The 24,231-nt window shown below is 38.8% G+C and overlaps 1 protein-coding gene across 1 annotated transcript; it reads right to left on the minus strand.

The window, feature by feature from the left end:
• Positions 1-558: 558 nt before the first annotated feature.
• Positions 559-24,020, minus strand: Fbxo47 (F-box protein 47). Its single transcript, XM_055620552.1, has 10 exons — positions 23,840-24,020; positions 22,534-22,701; positions 17,943-18,019; positions 12,330-12,407; positions 9,255-9,363; positions 6,764-6,940; positions 4,590-4,736; positions 2,503-2,645; positions 1,813-1,972; positions 559-671 (listed from the first exon to the last, which is right to left on the minus strand). Exons 1-10 carry the CDS (start codon positions 24,018-24,020, stop codon positions 559-561), a joined length of 1,353 nt encoding a protein of 450 aa, XP_055476527.1.
• Positions 24,021-24,231: the final 211 nt, after the last annotated feature.

The following is a 24,231-nucleotide window of genomic DNA, read 5'->3' on the forward strand; positions in this document are numbered from 1 at the left end:
GTAGACACATATATGTATCTACATGTGCTTATTTTGTATTGCTTTCTGCTAGTCCATATAAAATATAAGTGCGATATAGGATTTTCTGTAACCATATGCTAAGACGGTGGTAGAGTGTGACTTACATTCTGAAAGACAGCATCACAACCTTACAAACACACAGGCCTCATCTGACCAATCTGAACAAGTGAACAGAGAACACTGGCTGTAGATCTGCTCTCAGTAAAGCAAAATCAGCTCTTGCTTCAAAGGGCTGCTCAGACGCTGAGCTGGCTGTGGACTCAGGGACAGTTAACATTCTATTTTGGATTGATGTTGAGTTTACCAAGACCTGGAGAAGCAGAACTTCCTTTACAGAAAAGTTGCAACATATTCTTAGTTTGCCTGCTATTTTCCATTAATCAGAGTGAAGTGGTTACAGCTAAAATCCTGTGCAGCTGGTATTTCTGGTTAACTAGATTCTCAAAAGTCCAACAGGTGCTACTCTTGGATGTGAAAACCATCACTCTCCTAAGCACCAGTCCAGTGATACATTCTTTAAGTGATAAGCTTCCTCACTTAGGAAGAGAGAACATTCATGGTCAGATACAGCAACTCCTTATGGAAATTTGCCTGAGCATGTAGAAGATGGAACAAATTCAGGAAACCTCTGTCATCGTCATCACGTTCTCCTGTGATACATACATAAGAACAGACAGTGGGAAAAGGGAAAAGTTAAACATTTTAACACTCAAGCAGCAAGCAAGCAAGCAAAAGTTACCAGGTGTGGTAACTCAAGCTTTAACCCCAGTACACTGTTTTGTTTTGACACTGGGTTTCTGTGTAATAGCCCTGGCTGTCCTAGAACTCTTTTTGTAGAGCAGGCTGGCTTTGAACTCACAGAGATCTGCCTGCCTCCACCTCCCTGAGTGCCAGGACTAAAGGCATGAGCCACTACTCCCAGCTAAAAACAGTTTTTTAAACACATGGCTTAGGAATGTAAGATGTTCTAAGTGTTCCTAATATATTTAAACAGAAAAAAAATTGTGGGTGATCCTAAAGCCAGGATTAACCATTAAAGTCATGAAATTAGACACTAGAGAGAAAACATGGGAAAGGAAAGTGTCAGTATCTCTTAACTTTATGACCTTGGGCAAGTCAGGCTATGTCTTTGTTTCCTTTTTGTCTATAAAACAGGGGTGATAAAGAACTTATCGGTTACTAGCACTAGCCAGTGCTCTTTTGCAGAGGGCTCTGGTTTGCTTCTCAGAGCTCACATGATGAATCTGGTGCCCTCTTCTGACCTCTGTGTATCAGTCATGCATATAGTGCAGACAAAATAAAAACAACAATAATTTTAAAAATATTTAAAGGGCTGGACATGGTGATGCACACCTTTAATCTGAGCACTAGGGAGGCAGAGGCAAGTAGATATCTGTGAATTCCACATAAAGTTTTAAAAAACAAAACAAAAAACCCAAAACAATTATGTTGGCCACCTAGTAAACTAATATCTGTTAAAACCTATATAAGGCCCAGTGTGGTAGTCTCAGCATTTGGAAAGCAGAGGCAGGCAGATACATGTGAGTTTGAGGCTAGTCAACATAGAGAGTTCCAGGCCAGCCAGGACAGAGAGAGAGAGACCCTGTCTCAAAAAACCAAAACCAAACTCCCAGACAGGGTCTCACTATGTAGCCCAGGCTGGCGCAAACTTCAGCTCTCCTGCTCAGCCTCAAGTACTGGACCATAGGTGCAGAGCCCCAAGCCCAGGTAGTTGCATGTGACGTGCAGGGTGCAATCACTCACTCCTCTGTACCATGGACACTCACTTACCAGACATGACAGGCTGCAGCATTTCCATCGTGACACAGGCAAAGGCATTTGCCACGTTCTGCAGGAAGCTCTTTCTCTCTGATGTGGTGTTAAAGACCTTGCTGACTTTCTCCATCATTCTAACTGTCCAGTCCATGCAGTACAGCTCTTTCTCGCACACCTGGTTCAGATGCACAAAGCACCATGTCAGTCTTCATGTGAAGAAAGCTGTAGAGCTTGAAAGTGCAGTGACAATGACAGTTTATGCTGTAGCATAGTTTATTGCACAGGGCAGCCCTCTGAGGCTGTAAACAGGAAATGCTAGTAAGTGAATAAAATGGAGTGTGATGGCACATGCCTGTGATCCCAGCACTCAGAAATGCAAGATCACTTTACCTACATAGTGATTTGGGAGCCAGCCTAAGCTATATGAGACCCTGTCTCAAAAACCAAAACAAATAAATATGTAACAAACAAATAAATTATGTACTTTAATACTTATTTTTTCAATAATATTTTCTGTGTATCTCAGTTCCTGGTAGGCTGTAAGAGTGTGTGTGTGTGTGTGTGTGTGTGTGTGTGTAGTGTAGAGAGAGACAGAGACAGACAGACAGATAGACCAGCCTTGGGCTTTGCAAGGGAAGCAGCCCTGCTGCTGGGTCAAGTGGAATGAGGAATAAGTCACTAGAGAAAAAGTTAGTTTTTACTTACCAAAGCCAAAAAGACTATGAGCCTTGCCAGTTCAATGGCCCGTCCATTTACAGCTTTACTAGCCATGAAAGTGAAGCAGATGTTGTTCCCGCTCAGGATTAGGAGGCGTGCGTTATTCTCCAGAAGCCACTCCCGGGGAACCACTTTTGTTAGAGGAAAACAGTATTTAATGAAAAATTACACACTGCTGTAATAAACATCTTTAAACATATTCAATATTATATTACTTTTTTGGAAATGTAATTTAGTGTCAAGGAAACCACTCAGAAATAATGTTTTAGATTCTTTTCTTTTTTCTTTTCTTTTCTACACAGGGTTTCTCTGTGTAGCTCTGGCTGGCCTGGAATTCCACTCTGTAGATCAGGTTGGCCTTAGAGATCTGCCTGCCTCTGCCTCCTGAGTGCTAGGAGTGAAGCTGTGGTCCAACCATGCCTGGTATGCTTTAGTTTTTCGAATACAGCATTGAGCCAGAGACAGCAGTCCCCTCCATGTCATGGTGCGTTTACCACTGTGGTGCTATGCAGTCAAGCGTTATCCTACACACACATCCATGGGCAAAGCGATCTAAAATGTACAATAAAAGCCTCTGCAAATGTCAGGGTTCAAAATAACTGTTTCACCCTCTCTTACAGAGCAGCAGAGGGCTTTCTTTTTACATAATCTAGAAGGACGTATATGTATGAGAACTTGTAAAACGAGGGCAAGAAAACTCATTAAGCTATGAGGTGATGTAATAATATCATATATTTATAAAATTGGGAAGTGAATCCCCCTGGGAAACTGTCGGCTCCTGATGGGAGCTGTGGGCGTGGAAGCCATTGTTTTCAGCTGTGCACCTACTGGTGAGTCCACTGGGCTCTAGGGGCAGTTCTATGCCCATGATCATGCAGACATCCCTGGTTAAACTTAGTGGGTCACAAAACAAAAAGAAATGACAGAGAGAAAGTCTTATAGAGAGGAGGGGCAATTTATGGGAGTGGGAAGGAGCTAAGAGAGGGTAAAGTACAAGAGCAATCAGAATGCATTCTATAAATGCATAAAAGTAAAAAAATTTAATTTAAAACATTAGTGTTAGAGGTAGGTCTGATGTGTGTTACTGGCCCTCAAGATGTGGTTACACCTATCCTTGTTCTCTTAACTTGCCTAAGACATACCTGATTGGTTGGTAAAAGGGCCTATACCTGAGCAAGGCAGAATGGGATAGGCATGGCTATGGTGCTTGAAGAAGAAAATCATGGAAGATAGACGGACAGGAACAGAGGAGGAAGAGGACACCACAATGGGTTATCATGGAGAAAAAACCACGTGGGCCAAGAGGATGGACTCCAATAATGGCATGAAAAAGCCCTGATGAAGAATACAAGCAAGTACTATTATGGATGGAACGTAGACCAGATGAGGAGGATTAAGGTGGATGGCATTGAATGGGGGCTGGATGGTGAGGTGATTGAAACAGTGTAGGTGAAATATCTGCCCAGCCCAAGGTAAATAAGGCATTATAAAATCTAACAGATGTCTGTGTCTTATTATTTGTGATAGCAGATTAAATAATACTGCTGTGATAATCGCAGGGTTAATAATAAACATTATATAGCCCAACACTTATTTTTTTATTTACAAAAACAAACTGGAAATTAAGATAAACACTTTTTAAAATATTTATTCCCTTTGAATATAAGGGTTCTGCCAGCATGTATACTTGCACTCCAGAGGAGGGCATCAGATCTCACTATAGATGGTTGTGAGCCACCATGTGGTTGCTGGGAACTGAACTCAGAAACTTTTGCAAGAGCAACCAATGCTCTTAACCTCTGAGCCATCTCTCCAGCCCCTGATAAATACATTTTTACACCATAGTATACTCCACATACATACATTTGTACACACACACAAAACAAACAAACAAACAAAAAAAAAACAATAAAAATGTTTTGAAGCAGTAAGTAACAAAACAAACTTAAACTACATATTGGGCAATTAGAGGTTTCTAACACATTATTTGGTACCTAGAGAAGTGTTGATACAACGTTATACCTGTATTCTAACGATACATTCCTATTACTCTATGTTAGTACATACATATTTACCTGATAGTTCATCTAGAAGACTGATAACATCATCTGCTGTCCACTCTTTGGTACCTGTATCATACAGTAACTTAATTGCCCCAGCCAAACCTTTCAGGCTGGATTCATCTGTAGGTCCTTCTATCATTTCCTGCCAAATCAGCTGTCCTGGATAGAAACAAAAAGTAGGCTATGATAGAATAGATGGTTTTGTGATAAAGTCTTCAGGATTTGTTTATACAATGCCATCACTTATATAAGCTATATTCATCACAAAACCCCAATTCTGACAGCATTATAAATTTAAGTTCCTTGTTAACTGTGATGAAATACAGAGAGGTGCCCATTGCTGCATCCTCAGTGATACAAGCACAACCCACTACACCCAGCTATTTACCTGGGTGCTGGGGATCAAAGTCAGATCTTCATGTTTGTACAAGTCCATTACCTGCTGAACTATCTCCCAGCCTCAAAGAACAGTGCCTTTAGTTCAAAAATGATATTACCCTGTCAATTGCTATCATTTTACTAAAACAACTGACATCCTTCTAGAAAGGAGCATGCTTTTATTAGCGTCTTTCAAACATTTGTATTGCTTGCACCACAGCAGCTCAGTCACTTTCCATTTGCTCATCTATCAACAATCTGCTCTGTGGCTTATACATAACATTTTAATTTCAAAATGAAATTCTTGGCTGCTAGCCAACAGGTATTAAAACTGATTATCTATTAATCAGATGAAATAAATAAATGTAAAATTTTTGTTTTGTTTTGTTTTTTTTCAAGACAGGGCTTTTCTTTATAGCTCTGTCTGTCCTGGAACTCGGTTCTGTAGACCAGGCTGGCCTCCAACTCATAGAGATATATCTACCTCTGACTCCCAAGTACAGATAAAATTTTAACATTAATCTAAGCACAACCTAGGTAACAAAAAAATCAGATTAAATTTAGATTGAACCTGAAAATCTAAAACTAAGTAATCCTTGATTTGGGTCACTATTTTGTTTCTTAGCATCATTAGTCCCCTCCAGCAGCAAATATAACTTTGAGTTGCATTAATGTTTGAAATGGAAAAGCAGCATTTACATAAATAAAGAGATGACAGGAATACATCTGGTCTGGATTAGAGCAGAATAATTTCTGTCTTGAAGCTTAGAGTGTGTGGAAGTTAATATCTTTGAAATCATGAAGCACATCTTAAACACTAGGGATGATGAGGTTGTAAGGCCTGGTGACCTGAGGTCCATCCCCAGAAGGCCACAGTATAAAGGGAGAAGTGATTCCTGAAAATTGTCCTATGACCTCCACAGACATGCCATGTTACATGCACAATGAATGAATGAATGAATGAATGAATGAATGAATGAATGTTTATTTGTCTTTTTATTTATTTTTGAGGCAAAGTCTTACTGTGTTAAATCTGACTGGTCTGGAACTTGGTATGTGTCAGAATCTGGTCCAAGAATGGAGTCCTGTGATAATTCTGAGTTCTTGTGAGAACACTCCAAGAAAACAAGACAAGAGCCTTGTGACCCCAGTTTCTTCAAAAACATGAAATTGTTCTTGGAGTGTGTTTTCATGCCCCTCCCAGGCAGATGGGATCAGAGTGAGTTTACTTCAGATTACTCATTACAATTCCCTACTGTTACTGTTTATATGTCTCTATGGAAAAACATGTTTTTGCCACATGTGGCTTGCCCTTGTGATTGGACACTTTACTCATGTGACTCTTCTTAACCCTTAGACTCTGAATAAAGTTGGCTATTGCATGAGACTTCAGTCAGCCTTGTTTTCAGGCTCTATTTTTCTAGGTCCCACTGCCTCTAAAGCAGTAAACAGATATGTAGACCAGCCTGGCCTTGAACTCACAGAGAACTACTGCCTCTACCTCTTTAGTGCTGGTATTAAAAATGTTCACCAATTAGTAAAGTTGTTTTTTGATGTTGTTGTTTGGTTTTGGTTTTTCGAGACAGGGTTTCTCTGTGTAGCTTGGCTGTCCTGGAACTCACTCTGTAGCCCAGGCTGGCCTCGAACTCAAGTAGATCCAACTGCCTCTGCCTCCTGAGTGCTGAGACTAAAGGTCTGTGCCACCATGCCTGGTACCAGTAAAGTTTTTAAAAACTCTTCCTAAAGCAAAAAAATTAGCTAGGTATATAACACACGTGCCTGAAAAAAAAAAAAAAAATAGTGCTTACCATCATGAGAAGTAGTTGGTCCAAAGATAATATATAACAATCTTGCCTGATTCACCATAGGCCATGGCTTTAATATGCGAGTCAACCAAAATGCAGAATCATTTCGATGTGTCCAGTGATCAAGTAGGACATGCCTACAGAACAGTCTAATCCTTAACTCTAGTTTTCGAGAACTTCCTATGAAGAAAAGGGAGTTATGAATCATTTTTCTGGAAAGATTAGTTGCATATTAGTTGGTGATCAAACCAGGTATAAAAACAGAGTCATGTGATCATAAACAGAGTGTATAAACAGGGAATTACCAAGGAGTAAAAAGTGCCCTAACTTTGTAGTTTGACTATCTTCTTGTTCTTACTTTCCTTATTTACCTCAGTAATTTTAATAATGGGTAAGCAAAATCTGAGTTCAATTTTACCAGAATCTTATATAGTTTTAGATTTGTTAATGTAGATATGTCTCATGTGTCAGGCTGACTTTGAACTCCATGTGGTCAATGCTGACTTTAAATTTCAGATCCTCCTGCTTCCACCTTGTAAACACTGGGGTACCTGGTATGTCACTGCACCCAGTTCATGGTGGCAGGGACTCCCCCTCAACTGCGTCCTCAGCACATTTCAGATTTAAAAGACAACAAATGTAAAGAAAGAACAGACAGGCATCATCAGTGTACTTTGTACTAAAAGTGGTACTCTACTTTCTTCCATAAACATTTTAAGATTTATATGATTTCTTTATATTTTTGGCTTAATACTTTCTTCAATTGTCTTTTTTTAATTTTATCTATATGGGTATTTGGACTGCATATATGCCTGTGTACCACATGTGTGCTTAAAATTATTACATTTTAAACTTCTGTGTATGTGCCTATGTGTATGTGTGTGTATATCTGCCATGGTATGTATGTGGAAGTCAGTTTCTCCTCTCCCCATGTGGATCCTGGGGAACTGAGGTTCAAATACCTTTACCTGACAAGTAACAGCCACAGTTTTACATTTTTGAGACTGGGTCTAACACAGTCCAGAATGGGTGCAAATTCTATGTATAGCTAAGACTCCTTGAACTTCTCATATTCCTGCCTTCCATGCTGAGATCAGAGGTATAATGCAGGCCCATTTATTTTTTAAAAATTATTTAATTAATTACTTATTTTTCAAACAGGATATCATGTATTCCAGGCTTGCCTTAGACTCAATATTTAATCAAGGATGACTTCGAATCTCTGATCCTCCTTGTTCCAACTCTAAAGTGCTAGAATGACAGTCATGTGCCACCATGTTCAGTTTCATTCAGTGTTGGGGCATGCTAGGAAAGTCCTCTACATCACTAGAGTACTCCAACTAAACTATATCACCAGAGCCCAAATTCAGTATCACAGCATGAGAGAGAAATATGACATTTCAGGAAAATGAGAAAATGGAAAAAGGTTCCCAGTGAGATACAAATGCAGAAAGGGCACTAAAAACAGTGTATAAAGAACAATACACTGAAGTCAAACAAATACAGTGAACAATAGGTTTGACTTTTTTTTTTTTTTTTTTGAGACAATCTCTTTATGTAGCTCTAGCTATTCTGAAACTCAGTATGTAGACCAACCTGGCCTCAAATTCACAGATTCACTGCCTCTGCATCTCAGTGCTGGGATTAAAGGTGTGTGCCACCATGCCCACTAGGCAGTGAGTATGAAAAAGTATATGGGAATCAGAATCTGAAGGTTCATTTATATAGCTTAGATTTTATTTTGAATATGTTAGGAAGCTAACAGAAGGCTTTGATCAGAAAAAAGTCATGTTAACTTTTTAAATCAGGTCATTGGTTTCTACATGGCTTCATTTGGGTTTTCCAGGAGGCTGAGGCAGGAGGGTCGTAAATTTGAGGCTAGAGTGACCTACATCAAGCTGGAGAACAGCCTGTGCTACACAGTGAGACGCTTGGTGCAGCTCAGTGGTAGAACCTACTACGTCAGTACTCCAGGTTCAATCCTCAGCAGCTCTCCACCCAGACGAAAGAAACATGAGACTTTTAATAAGAAAGTACATTAGTAAATCTGCCTTCTTATCTATAATTTTTTATGGTGAAGTATTTCAATTTGACAGAAAAGTAAAAACATGATAAAGAGTGCTTACAAATGAAGTAGCTTAGTCAAAGCTTTCCATCTTTCCATGTTTGCCTCTGGGTTTATAAAATAAATAAGCATTACAGATGCTGAGTTTCTTGTTTACCAATGCCAATCACTCTCCCCTGAAGAATCACTGTCTGGGTCTGTCCCTGTCCTTCTATGTTAAGTTAGGCAGGATTATCCAGAGAAAGAACCAAGAGGAAACAGGTCACACCCACATGGTAGCATAGGGTATCCAGCTTATGTGGTGGTAGAGGTGGAGCCCTACCAACTGAGCTACATCCCAGCCCTCCACAAATAGCTTCACATATACTTTTGAACTTTACTTAACATTTCATCTCTGTACAATACTATCTTTGAACTAACAGTCTTTACCTGGTTTGTTACAGACAACAGTCTGCATCTTACGAGAGAGATTAGTCAACTCACATAAGAAGTTATAAACACGATGACATTCGATTTCATCCCAACCTGCTGTTAAGGTCTAAGGAAAACAGAAGAAACATTGTACAAGTTCAGACACAAATTGGAAGGGAAAGCCAATATTCCCTAATGTCCATAAGCTGTTTGTAGTATTTGGCCTAGGTAATGTGCAATTTTTACCCTCTCTAGACCTATCCAAATTCATGAGAAATTTGCATAATCACAACCTAGAAAATCTCCAAAATCTTGTTTCTTTTTGGTTGGAAGTATCTTTTAAGAGAATTTTTTTTTCTCAAGATAAGGTTTTTCTATGAAGCCTAGCTGTCCTGGAACTCACTCTATAGACTAGGCTGGCTGGCTCCTGCCTCTGCCTCCCAAGTGCTAGTATTAAAGGAATGCACCAGTACTGCCCAGCAAAAATTCAAGTTCCTTATAAATTTATTACTTTTATTTTGATTTATGTTTATGTGTCTGTGAGGTTATGCCACATGAGTGTAGGTACTTGTGGAAGCCATGAGAGTTGGAGCTGCCCTGCTGTGGTGCTGGGAACCAAACTTTGGTGTTCTGCAAGAATGTAAAATACTCTTAACTGATGAACCATGTCTATAGCCTTCTCTTTGGACCTCTAACTCACTACTGAACTATGAGTGGCCTCAAACCCCACACCTGCCTGCATCAAGTCTAACTAATGGGCCTGTAGTCTTGGTTTTATGACTTAGTTTTTAAAATTAAATTACATTAAACTAAATCAATTATTAATTTATTTCTGTGTATGTGTGTGAGAGTGCATGTGGCCACGGAGAACACACACAGGAGGATGTCAAGTATTCTCCTCTACATGCTCCTTATACCTTGGGGTAATCCCTCACGAAACATAGAACTTGTAGTTTTGGGCGATGCTGGCAGCCAGCAAGCTCCAGAGGATACAGGTCATAGGGATAATGGAAGCTTTTTACTTAGGTGCTAGGGGTTTGAATTTAGGTCTTCACACTTGCACAGTAAGTACTCTTACCTTCTAGACTATTGTTTTGGTCCCTGTGGTTTTATAGTAGAACTTTTAAGACTCTTACACCTGTCATTTTGATATTGTTTACAAATGATAACAATACCATTTTAATGTGATAATTGTATTTGATAACGACTTGTTTGTTTTTTAATAAATAAGACAAGTCTCACTATGTAACCCTGGCTGGCCTATAAATCATTAAGTAGTTCAGGTGGTCCCCTAACTCACAGAGATTGGCCTCTGCCTTTAGAACACTGGGATGAAGGTATGTACTACCATGCTTGGCCCCACATATAAGTTCTTAAAATAACTGACTGGATTTCAATACTTTAAAAAATAATCTTCTGGGACAACGAGATGGCTCAGCAGATAAAGGGGCAAAACCCAACCCAAGGGATGGAAGGAGCACTGACTGGCTCCCATAAGTTGTCCCTCTGACATTTCAACATACACACATTAAAAACATTTTTTAAAATTTATTTTATGTGTATGAATGTTTTTCTTGCATATATGTATGTGTATTATGTGTATGTCTGATGCCCAAGAAGGTCAGAAGAGAGCTGTAGGACCTTCTACACCTGGAGTTTGGATGGTTATAAGCTACCACATGCATCCTGGAGATTGAACCTAGATCCTCTGGAGGAGCACCTAGTATCCCTAACTGCTGAGCCATCTCTCTAGACCCACACACTCTTAAAAAAAATAATTAGCTGGGCAGTAGTGGTGCACACCTTTAATCTCAGTGCTTGGGAGGCAGAGGCAGGCGGATCTCTGAGTTTGAGGCCAACCTGGTGTACAGAGTGAGTTCTAGGACAACAAGGGCTACATAGAAAAACCTGCCTAGAAAAGTCAAAATAAATAAATAAATAATCTTCAATCCCAGCACCCTATAATTTAATTTTATTCCTTCTGAAATGAGAGAAATTTCTAAGCAGTAATTATTTCTGATGAATAAATCAGTAGGTGGAAGACAGGCCTAGGAGGGGGGCTTTTTATTTTATATATTTTGTTCCTTTTGAATTTTGCATGAATACTTATCATAATACTTAGTCCAAAGATAGAAAGTGCAATACAAATTGGAAAAAGAAAAGTCTGTATGGGAAGAGTGTTGGTAGGAAGTCCTGGACTCTGGGTATGGAGGAGTTGGCGGCTGGCAGCCTGGGGTACAACATCAGGTTCTCAAGTGCTGTCCTGAGGAATGTGGGGACAGCCTAAATTTTAAATTATTGTTTTAAATTGAAATATGTTAAATTCATGTAAAGTGTTTAGGACAGTGTCTGGCAGATAGTTATAAGGCTTAACAAATGACATTTTTCATTTTCATTTTAATAAATATTCCTGAAATAATAAACTGATTTCTAAAGTTACATTTCAGAAAACTGGTCCACAAATTTGTTGTTGTTATTTTTTGAGACAGGGTTACTCTGTGTAGTGTAGGCTGTCCTAGACTTGCTTTGTAGACCAGGCTGGCCTGCAACTCACAGAGATCCACCTGCCTCTGCCTCCCTGAGTGCTGGGATTTCAATTGTGAGCCACCTACCTGGTTTAGTCCACAAATTTAATCTCAAAATACTCATTAAAAAGCCAGGTGTAGTGGTGCACACCTTTAATCCCAGTATTTGAGGCAGAGGCAGCAAATCTCTGAGCTTGAGGCCATCTTGGTTTACATAATGAGTGCCAAGACAGCCAGAGCTACATACTGAGACCCTGACTCAAAACAAAACAGAACAAAACAAAACAAACAAATTATAAATACATGTACACATATACCACCTTTAGTCTCTTAAACTAGCTAGAGGTTTGGGTTGCAGATCAGTGGTAGAATGCTTACCTGGTATCTCTAAGGACCTAGGTTAAATCCTCGGTCACACATACACACACACACACACACACACACACACACACACACAAGTTTTACAATGTTACTTTGTTTTATAGTTTCTATTACTGCAACAGGGATTCTATGCTTTACTTGTGAACAGTTCAAAATCATTCCTTCCTTCTTTCATTAAACAATGTACCTGTAAAAACACTCCATAACATGGTAATCCCAAACATTGCAAGGGAGTCGAACAGCCACTGAATTTAAAACAGGAAACCTGTAAAGAGAACCACTGTTAGTGGACCCATACAATTACTAACTTGACATAAGTTTACTGGAGGAATCCCTCCCCCAACCCCCAGACAGGACTTCTTTGTGTAGCACTGCTATCCAAGCTAGCCTCAAACTCAGAGATCCACCTGCTTCTACCTCCCTCTCCTGAGATTAAAGGTGTGCACTACCAGGCCTGGCTATTGGAGACATCTTGAGACAGGGTCTTCCTCTGATTAAAGAGGAAAAAACAAACAAACAAAAAACAAAACCAAAAAAACAACAAACTCCATTGCAGAAAACCTGCCAACAGATCAAAATGAAGAGAACAAGCTGGGTGTGGTGGTGCATGCCTTTAATCCCAGCTCTCAGGGACGCAGAGGAAAGTGGATTACTGTGAGTTTGAGGCCATCCTGGTCTATACATCGAGTCCAGGACAGTCAAGGCTATACAGAGAAACCCTCTTTAGAAAACAACAACAAAAAACAAAAAATAAATAAAAATTTTAAAAAATTAAAAAAAAAAATGCAGACAAGTGATTCTTTAGTGCTTAGCTCCAACAGATCTATCTGCAACACAATTCCTGCACCAAAGGCTCAGAGGTCACCATGGAGAGGGGTTGGAAAGATTGTTAAAAGTAAAAAAAAAAAAAAAAAATAGGGAGTCTGCTGTGAGATTGTGTCTCCTAGAAATGTCAGGGAAGCAATACTCATGAAGCCTCATCAGCACAGTTACCTAAAGACCTGAACGAGAAAGACCAAGAGACATGCTACCATGGAAAAGGGAAATCTCATGGTGACTCAAAACTAGACAAAAAAAACTATAGGCATCTCTAGAATGCAGGGAGCAGGACAAACAGGCTTCCCTGGGGAAAGCCACCCACCTGGCATTCCAATAGCAAGTGGGCAGCCCTGAAATAATGTATATACAAATAAGAGTATATGGACTGAGCAGGTTTTATTTACATATTTAGGAATGTGTGTGTGTGCAATAAAATAAATAAAAAGAAGGAAATGACAATTATATTTTCTTTAAAATTAATGTTGGGCATGGTAACACTACTTATTTGTTTTTGTGTTTGTTTTTTGAAACAGTTTTGTAGGCACAATGTTATTGCACACTGTTTAAAAATTCAAATGCTGACTTCAGTGCCCCCATTATCTGGCTGCAGTCCTTGTTCTAGAATCTCCTGTCTCAATGTTGTGTAAACATTGTTCCCCAATTGTCCTGATATGTCAATAAAGAAGCTTAATAGCCAATGACTGAGCAAGGGTAGAGAATAGGGCTGGACTTCCTGCCAGTCAGGGGAGGAGGAGAGAGAGGGAGGAAGTGGGGATTCAGCCAGGAGGATAGGTCTAGGAGACATGGGAGAGACCAACTGGAGCAAAGAAAGCCATAAAATGCAAGTATCTTGGGGATTCATGCTGGAAGGAAGGCAGATTAGCTTGGAGGGTTAAAATAGATTAATACTGATCAGTTCTTGTGCCATAAAGCTTGTTAAATAAATATAATAGTCCAGTTTCAATCATTTGAGTGCTACAAGTTGGGTTAAGAGAGAAACTGCAACACATTTTTAAAACAACCGCTAACATTTTGGCATGTTAACTGGCTACAGAACTTACATAGAATCTAAACTTAGACAGAAACAAGTACTTCCTGTGTAGAGAGCAATTTCTCAGTTCGGCTCATTAAAAAACAAAACAACAACAACAACAAAACAGTTAATTAGCAACCAGAGTTTCTCAGGCAGGAGCTCATGGCTCATTGCTGACTCTCTCCCTGCCCCAGGTGCAGCAAGGCCCACAGCTGCAGGAAACAAAAACAGGAACAAGTAGGCAAAGCAGAGGCAGCTCTTCAAAGAGGCCCCTGCTGAGAAACAAAACAAAAACTGGCTCTTTAACAAACAGGCAAGTTCCCAAAGCCAGATGCAATGTCCTAGCCAAGGCAGGGGGCTAAAGTCTCTTTGAGAAGGGGCTCCTGCTGGCCTGACTTGTGCTGGCCAGAGGAGCAAACACCTGTAGACCCAATAGCTTCCCAGAGTTGGGGAGGGGTCAGGATCCAGGGCAGAAGGCAGAAATGCCTCTCCCTGTGAACTAAAGGGGCATGGCAACTCAAAACTTTGGAAGCAGGAGCCAAAGACAGACTGAGAAGCCCCAAGCCAGTCTGTACTGGTAAGGTATTAAGCTTGGGATACAGTGAAAAAGAAGGAAAGAAAATCACCGGAAGAAGATTTTGTTTGAGTAGAAGGAAGTAAAAACCATGTTTGTCTCCAGTTCCAGAGAATCCAAAACACTCCTCCATAAGCACCAGGTATGAAGTGTGGTGTACATATATACATGCAGACAAAACACTCATACATATAAAATGAAATAAATCTAATATTTTTAGCCATGCAGTGGTGGCACATGCCTTTAATCCTGCACTTGGGAGGCAGAGGCAGTTGGATCTCTGTAAGTTTGAGGCCAACCTGGTCTACAGATCATGTTCCACGACAGCCAGGGCTACACAGAGAAACCCTGTCTCAAAAATTCTTATTGAATGTTAATGATCAAAATACAACAGCTGCTGAGAGACACTGCATTATGGGAAAAAAACCTAAATTAGAACAGCCTATCTATTTTAAGGATGTCCTAACTTAACAATGGAAAACAGGAAATATGTTGTGTTAGGGAAGAGATTTTGTCTTTGTTTCTACTATGGATTCCATCCAAATTGATAAAAATCAGGTTTGTCAGGGAAGACCTAAAGATTTTGGCTGCAGACAGAAGGAAAAAAAATAAAGAGGACCAATCAGGACCGGTAACATAATTTGCTGAATCCTCTACATGGGAAGAGCTCTGAGACTGGCAGAGACATGAAAATGTCTCCGGCTAGGACTTGAACTCATAGCTGATACATCTTTGGCTACAAATTCCTCAGGACTTATCACACCATTCTTTTAAATGGCATACATTAAAATTTATATTGCAGTTTGGTTCTATAGTCCAAAGTAAACAAGTAAACAAAGTAAACAAAGTAAACAAGTAAAGCAAATGTTTTACTTGTTTGGACAGACAGCAGAGAATCATCTTTAACTGAACTGTGCTCATTGTACATTTCTGGGGTTGGGGATTTAGCTCAGTGGGTGCTTGCCTAGCAAGCGCAAGGCCCTGGGTTCGGTCCTCAGCTCTGGGAAAAACAAACAAATGAAAAAAAAGAACCCAAAACAAACAAAAACAGAGAGAGAGAGAGGAAGGAAGCCTAAAGCAATTTAAAAGGCTGTTGAGGTTCTGGGAGAAAGACACAGGAGAGGAAAAGCACCTTTGAGCCAATTTCATGGTGGCTAATAACAGCTGCTTTGTTTCTTTCTTTTTATTTTATTTATTTATTTTTTTTGAGGCAAGGTTTCTTTTAGTCCAGCCTGGCCTTGCACTGGTTATATACAAGAGATGACTGTGATTTCCTGATCTTCAATCCTCTGCCTCTTGATTGCTGTGATGACAGGCCTGTGCCACTGCTCTTGGTTAAGAGGTGCTAGGGATCAGATCATACTAAGTAAACAATTTATCAACTGAGCTGCATCTCCAGCCCATGAGTCACCACTTTAAACAACTTTGGTAGCTGTGAAAGAGATGATAAGTCATCAAATAGAGTGCTTGTCTCACAAGCCTGAGGACCTGAATTCAATCCTGGAACCCATGTGAAGAAAAAAGGGACTGCCCTCCACATGTGCACCATGGCATACATACCATAACGCACACATAAATAAGCATTATTAAATGCCCACTAACTGCTTTGTTATTTTTGAATGGTATAAAATATACTGTACAATTCTTTGAAGATTTATTTTATTTTATTTTGCTATTTATTTATATATTTTTTGGTTTTTCAAGACAGTTTCTGTGTAGCCCTGGCTGTCCTAGAACTAGCTCTGTCCTAGAAGAACTAGCTCTGACCTAGAACTCAGAGACATGCCTGCCTTTGCCTCCCAAGTACTAGGATCAAAGGCATGCATCACCACCGCCAAACTATTTTTAATTATCTGTATTTGTATGTGTATGTTCAGGTGCCTGCAGAGGTCAAAGGTATTGGATCACCTGCACATTACAGGTGATCAAAGTTATAAAAGGCTGCAAGTTACCCTACTAGGATACTAACAATGAAAGTTGAGTCTTCTACAAGACTTTCAGTCTTAACCACTGAGCCCTCTCTCCATGTTTTTCCTAAACACATATAACTATGATACATTTTAATTTATAAATTAGACAATAATAATAATAACAACAGAATAATTATAATAAATTGTAACAAAATTAGCAACATCATTAGTCTTCACCTTTGAAGACTTTGCTAAGTAAAAGCAGGGCTGCTGGGCAATGGTGGTGTGTGCCTTTAATGTCAGCACACAGGAGGCAGAGGCGGGCAGATCTCTGTGTGGTCTACAGAGTGAGTTCTAGAACAGCTAGGGCTACACAGAGAACCCTGTCTCGAAAATCAGCCAACCAAAAACAAACAAACAAACAAAAACCAGGGTTTCCTGAACATAAATATTACAATATAAGAACAGTAGATCTGATAATAACAGATAATAGCATAGTAGATGGTAGATGACTACTAGGTAACTAATGGGTAATAGCATAAGCAGTGTGAACACATTGGACAAAGTGATGGAATGGAATATACTGACAAGAAAGAACACAACCACTCATGATGGTGCACAGTGTAACACTCATGAATTCTTTGTTTAGTATTTCTCATATTTTTACTGAAGCTAATTGTGGATAACTAAAATTGTAGACAAAAGAGATTACTATATTCTATTGTAACAATCTCTTGAGTTATGAGAAAGTATTGGGTTATAATTGATCAATTTTTGGTGTTAATTCATGAAATCTCATTAATTATAGGTTTAGGAAGCCAGGTGGTAGTGGCACATACCTTTAATCTCAGCACTCAGGAGGCAGAGGCAAGTGAATCTCTGGGCTTGAGCCACTCTGGTTTGCAGAGTGAGTTATGGGACAGTCCAGGCTACACAGAGATCTTGTCTCAAAAAAAAAAGAAAAGAAAAGAAAAAAGATTAGAGCTAGAGAGATAATTCAGTGGTTAAGAGTGCTTGCTCTTCTTTCAGGGCATCTGAATTTGGATCCCAAAACTCACATAGAATGGCTCACAACTACCTGTAACTCCAGAGGATCTGACATCTTTTTTGGCTCCAATAGGCACCGACAAACAGAAACACACACATAGACATAATTTTGAAAACCTTGTTTTTAAAGGATAGACTTGGAGTTAGATGACTCAGCAGTTAAGAGCACTTGCTCTTCTTGCAGGGGACCCAGGGTTGACCCCCACATCCACATGATGGGTCCAGTTCCAGGGGATCTGATGCCTTTTTTGGCTTCCATTAGTACCCCACATGCAGATGATTCATAGGCATACATACAGGTAAAACATTCAAACATACAGAAATTTAGAAAGATAGGCTTAGAAAGACTCTATGACAGTGATTAGTTATCTTTACTGGAAAGCGAGATTGTGAAGTCATTCTGGTGTATGACCTTACTTCTGAGAGTATCTTGTGAATGTACTTTAGTCTTTCCTTGGTGGGAAGCAGCAAAGTGCATCTTTTAAATAGTAAACCTAAGGAGGAAAAAGAGACATAAGGGGAAAAAATTACAACAATGAAATTAATTTAAGTTTATCAACAGGTTAGTAAAACAGTCCCTAAAAATTAAGTATGCTGTACCAATGTGAACTATGATACATTTTTTTACACAGATATTTGGGAGGTAAGATAAACACATACACTGCATGACAATCATCAAATGGTGCTGATGACCATCTGGCTTTAGAAAACCCAAAACCTTGTTATATAGATAATTAGGACACATGTCAGAGAATCTGATTTAAAAAGACAATAAGGCATAAAGATATACTAGGGAGACTTTATTCTGTAGGAAATAGCTCTTGGAATTAACCTCATGTCAACAAAAGAAAACTTAAAAATTGTGTAAAATATGGAAAGAAGAGATTTTTTTATTTCTTTCTCTAAATGTAAAAAGTTAGCTGGGTGTGTTGGAACACACCTTTCATCTCAGAAACCAGGAGGCAGAGGCAGGTGGCTCTCTGTGAGTTTGAGGCCAGGCTGATCTACAGAGCTAGTTGTTCCAGGAAAGCCAAGACTAGTAAAAAAAATAAAGAAAGAAAGAAAAAAGAAAAAAAAGTGTCAGAACACATAAAATTGAAAGAAAGAATTAGCCAGGGGTAGTGGTGCATGCCTTTATTTTCCCAGTACTTAGTAGGGAAAGGCAAGAGGATCTCTACGAGTTTGAAGTTTGAAGCTAGCCTTGTCTATGCAGGACTCTGTTGTCTCAAAAAAAAAAAAGTTATTATTTAAAATTTCAGAGGTTAGAAGTCATTTTTGCTTAAAGAAATTATACAGATTGGATTAAATGACTATCTCTTCAAAATCTGTTTTTTTTTTTTTTTTTTTTTTTTTTTTTTTTTTTTTTTTTTTTTTTAAACAGGCTTTCTCTTGCCTGTCCTGGAACTAGCTTTATAGACCAGGTTAGCCTTCCACTCATAGAGATCTGCCTGTCTTTGCCTTCTGGTATTGGGATTAAATCTATGCATTACCACACTTGATTTTATTTAACTTTCATGGGTGTCAGTGTTTCACCAGCATGTATCGTGTGCACAGGGCAGGGGATCACCTGAAACTGGAATTACAGAGAGCTGTGAGCCACCATGTGGGTGCTGGGAAACAACCCCAGTCCTTGCAAGAGCAACAAGTGCTCCTAGCCACTGAACCACCTTTCCAGCCCCTCAAAATATTTTATAGGGCTTGTATGTTAATAATGTGTAGGGTGCTGTGTCATGATATTGAAAACAAGAAAAAAAAAAACTTCCAATTTCTCAGTAAAATGTTCTTTGAACTGTAGTGACAGTGAATTTTAGTGAATGGTTTATTTCCCCTGAGAATTGTGTTTTCCTAACATGGCAATACACTGCTAATAGTTCTATAAGGACAAATGGCATTCAGCTAAAAATGATATGCATGGAAAGGAAAGATACACTTGAACATCACCACTTTCTTCAGGTTTTACTCTTTATATAATATAATCACACTTCTCTATCTTTACTCTTTACATAATAAAAATGATTATATAATCTTGAAGAATCTATAGGAACCAAGTTTATTTTTAGAAGTTGCTATGTTTGGGTAACACATGACCAGAATTGAATTTTAATCACACATCCTCATTTTTGCTTATAGGAAGTTATTTTCAGTGCTTGGCTGAGTTCTTTTCCTTTCATGTTTTGGCATCATGTCTCATGTTATATCATAGCTGGAACTGCCAGATAAAACTGCATACTGGTTGCCTTTTCTACTGCAAATCTCCTATTTTTAAGAGTTGCTATTTACCATAAAACCCTTTATTTGGCTGCCTTTTTTTCTAAACACAGGTACTCATTTTCAGAGACCATCTTCTTTTTCTTTTTTTCCTTTTTTTTTTTTGTCTTGAGACCCAGCTTCTTTTAAGTTCTTGAAGTAAAATAATGTCAGATGCAGTATACTTTCTACATTGGCCATCTGCTCTGTTCAGTAGAAAATGCAAATTAAAAATTATAATCTTCAAAGTTAAGATTCTGAAAAATGTTATTTCAATATCTAAAGACAGGAACAGATCAGATAGGAACGGAAACATGAGAAAGCGCTGAGTATGTCAAACATTTACCAAAAGAACTAATCAGAAAACAGGTATCTACAAAAAAATGGATAAAAAAAATTAAAACTAATATATTAATCAAACCTTTTTTGAAGATTAGGTATTAAGATCATTGACTATATTTTTAATTGAATTGTCCATGTAATTATCATTTGTTTGTTTGTTTTCAATGTGGTGCTGCAGATGTAACCCAGGGCCTTGTTTATTTACTTGTTTGAGACTGTCTCAGGTAGCCTAGGCTAGCCTCACCCTCACTATGTAGCTGTGATTGGCATGAACTCCCATTCTACCGCCTTCACTTTTTACAGTATTGTGATTAATAAGCATGGGCCACAAGCTAGGCAAGCACTCTACCATTGGCCTCTACTTCCAGACACTAGAACTGGGTTTGCTCAAGCAGCTGAAACTTGATCAGGGGAAAAAATAAAAATAAAAATAAAAATAAAGAATGTCTTTAGACCAAACCCAAAAGACAATCATCACATATTCAGTTCCAGGCTTTACTAAATCTACTTACAAAAACTGAAACTAACACTGTATTTAGACTATTTTATTTTTTAAAAAATAGGTTTGTAAGTCAGGCATTGGTAGTATATGCCTTTAATCTCAGAATTTAGGAGGCAAAAGCAGGTGTATCTCTCTGAGTTCAAGGCAGCCTGGTCTATAGAGTGAGTTCCAGGACAGCCAGGGCTACAAAGTGAGACCCTGTCTCGAAAAACAAATTTTAAAAAAATATTTATTTTTTATTTATTTGTCTATATATCCCTGTATGTATTTGAGGCAGTCAGAATAGGGTGTTGGATCCCCTGGAACTGGAGTTACAGAGGGTTGTGAGCTATCATGTGGGTGCTGGCAACTGAACCCAAGTCTTCTAGAAGAACAGCCAGTGCTCTTAACCTCTGAGCCATCGATTTTCTTTCTTCTTTTCTGCCTTGCTTCCTTCATTTCTGTGCTGTTGGAGACTGAACCTAGGTCCTCATCTCATGTATGCTAGGGCACGCTTTGCCACTGAATCTCTCTAAATTGCTCAGGCTGGCTTTGAACTCTATAGCCTTGAATTCACAATCCTCTTTGCCTTAGACTCCTAATTAGGCTGTTATTATAGGCCTCCACCACAAGCTGTAATTAAGGAATTTACATCACTTTGCTTCTTTAAGGCTAGGCATTCCTGTGTTTCTAAAAGGCAAGATTTATTCAGCTTACTGTGTATTTAAATCCCAACAACATTCTGATATTTGGTTTTATTGCCATGTTTTTGGTTAATATATTTTAGTTTCATGTTAAATTGGTATCATTAGTCAAACTGAAACTAGAATTTCATTTAGCACTCTAGGGAAAACAAAATCAATGAATGGAGTAAAAGATACAAATTATTTTATATCAAGGGAGGAAAATGATATAGTAGTTTTTTTGATAAGGTCAATTTAATTATAGCATAATGATTTATTACTAAATGTGTAGCATACTTAAAGAAAATCATAGATTCTGATAAGAGAATAATGATCTATAGTGTATTTAAATTTATACTTTTAAGGACTAGATTATGGCTGAAAGGAAATATTAGTTCAGAATAAAATTTAGCTAGGCAGTGGTGGCACATGCTTTTAATCTCAGCACTCAGGAGGCAGAGGGAGGAGGATCTCTGTGAGTTCAAGGCCAGCCTGGTCTACAGAGGGAGTTCTAGACAGAGAAACCCTGTCTCAAACAAAACAAAACAAAAAAACCCTCTAAGCCACAAGGTACAAAGGCAAAACATACAGAAAAGACATCAATTCCCAAAGCTGGTATACTACCTGAACTATAGCAAAAGTTATACTATATCCCTGTAAAACCACTAGGACAGGCACTTTATTAAAGACTATTTGTGTAATTAGTTAGAGTTAGGCATCTCCCCCTTCCAGACAAGGTTTCAGGAAAGTGGCTATAAACTCATTATGACCTTGAACTATGACCTTTATCCTTGTGCCTCCACTTCCAAAGTACTAGGACTACAGGCAAGTGCCACAGACACCCAGTTTATGCGGCGCTAAGGATGAAACCCAGGGATTCCTGAATGCTAGGCAAGCACACAACAAACTGAGCTGAGTTCTCAGTCCTCTAAAGGTTTTTTGAGGCAGAGTTTCACACCTTTGTCCAGGCTGGCTTGGAACTAAGAAATTCACTGCAGGGTAAAGGCTGGGCTCAAAGTGATTCTCTGGCTTTGGTTTTCCAAATGCTAGAATTACAAGTGTAAGCCATAGTGATCAGCTTTTATCTTTAGAGTGTGTAGGACTACTGTTAAGGTCTTTACGTTGAAAATAAAAATACCATGGCAAAAAGAAAAATTTCCAGGAAATATACTACAAGCCACCAGCCTTACAGATTACATAATAAAATACAGTTGTGAGTATTCTTTGTTTGCTGTAGTTTCATTTTATAGATTACCTAGAGCTCGGTAGTGCTCCAGTATAGCAGTGTCCTCTTTTGTGCCAGGCAGAAGGTCATGAAAATTCTGTAGTAAAAGTCTTCTACTTCCAGATGAGGTTGAGATATAATTAGTAATGTGCTGGCTGACTGTTTTGGACACCATACTTAACATGCCGATATCCTTCACTATCAAAAAGAAATAAATTTATATAAAGTGAGTGAAAATGATTTAAATTGCTGTTAGAATACTCTATTGATGTTTTTCTCTATTAACTTTCGTAAACTAAGAATACAAATGACTTAAATACAAAAGCAGCACCATCTGTACAGTCTATTAACTTATAAACTAACTTAATAGTGATAAACCTAGTGAGAGTGTGTTGGCTCACACCTGCAATTTCAGCATTTTGGGAGGCTGAGGGAAGCAAATTGCTAGGTGCTTGAAGCCAACCTGAGCTGTAGTGTACGTTCCAGGTCAGCCTGGGCTAGGAGTGAGAGCCCAAAGCACAAAACCAAAAGAAGAACAAACGGAGTGCTTAAAAAATATCTTAATGTTTTAAATCTAGTTTTCAACAGTTAAAAACATGTTGCAAAATAACAACCAAGCTACCATGTTATTAGTGTCCAGATAATTCAGATGTGGTAGTAGTTGTTTTGGGTTTTGGTGATTTTTTGTTTTTTTCTGTGTACCCCTGGCTGTCCTGGAAACTGGCTCTGTAGACCAGGCTTGCCTGGGACTCAAAGATCTGCCCGCTTCTGCTGGGTTTAAAGGCTGTTGTCGTTTTAAGACTGGGTTACTCTCTACTTAAGACAGTAGACGAGACTGGCCAGGAACTCAGTGAGATACTTCTGCCTCCCAAGTACTGGGATTAAAGGCATGTATCACCACAAAAGTTTTGTTATTTTTTTTTTTTCCCTTGACAGGATCTTGCAATATAGCCCAGGCTGACCTGGTATATGTGATTGCCTTAGCATCCTTGGTGTGTGCTCTGTCCAACCTACAGTATCTCTATAGAACTTGAACACTATGGCAGGCAGTACTCAGTACTACCAAGCCTGTTGCCTCTTGTAGTTACTAAAGTAAACTTTTCCATTGAAAAGACAGAGGAAGGGGGAGAATGAACAAAAATGGAACTTTATATTTAATTTTAGCTACAGGGCAGAGAAGTGGTCAGTGGGCCCTTAGAAAATAAATTCAGTATAAATGTTATTAATATTCCCATATGGTATAACATAGCCCAAATAGAGAGGACAAACCAATACTTGGGGAAAATGATAATACTGTAATAGCTTATATAACCTACTTTTAGATACCAAACCTCACCTGATAAATATCTTAAAATTATGTGGAAAATTTCCAATGGTAAGACTTTAAAATCTCCAAGCGTAGATAAGAGTTGATGATCTGAATCAAGGGTGTTGGAAAAATAGCTGGATTGATGATTAGTACGTCTACATTTTTGATTGGGTATTAAAGTGAAACTGGTATTTACTCTAGATGCCATGTTTTCTTATCCCATAAATTTATCCTGGTTGGAAAAATAAAGCAAAAGACACAAAGAAAGAAAATTAAGGCAGTGAAGTTCCTTTTTAAATTAAGAGTCACACTTTCTGTTTTTTTTTCCCTCTTGTTGATCAAACCCAGGGCCTCAGGCATGCCAGACAAGCGCTCTCCCAACTGAGGTGCAGCCCTAGTCCAAGGTGCAGATCCTGATG

This window comes from Psammomys obesus, unplaced genomic scaffold (genome assembly GCF_907164565.1).
Source record: "Psammomys obesus unplaced genomic scaffold, mPsaObe1.curated_primary_1811, whole genome shotgun sequence".
Lineage (NCBI taxonomy): Eukaryota > Metazoa > Chordata > Mammalia > Rodentia > Muridae > Psammomys > Psammomys obesus.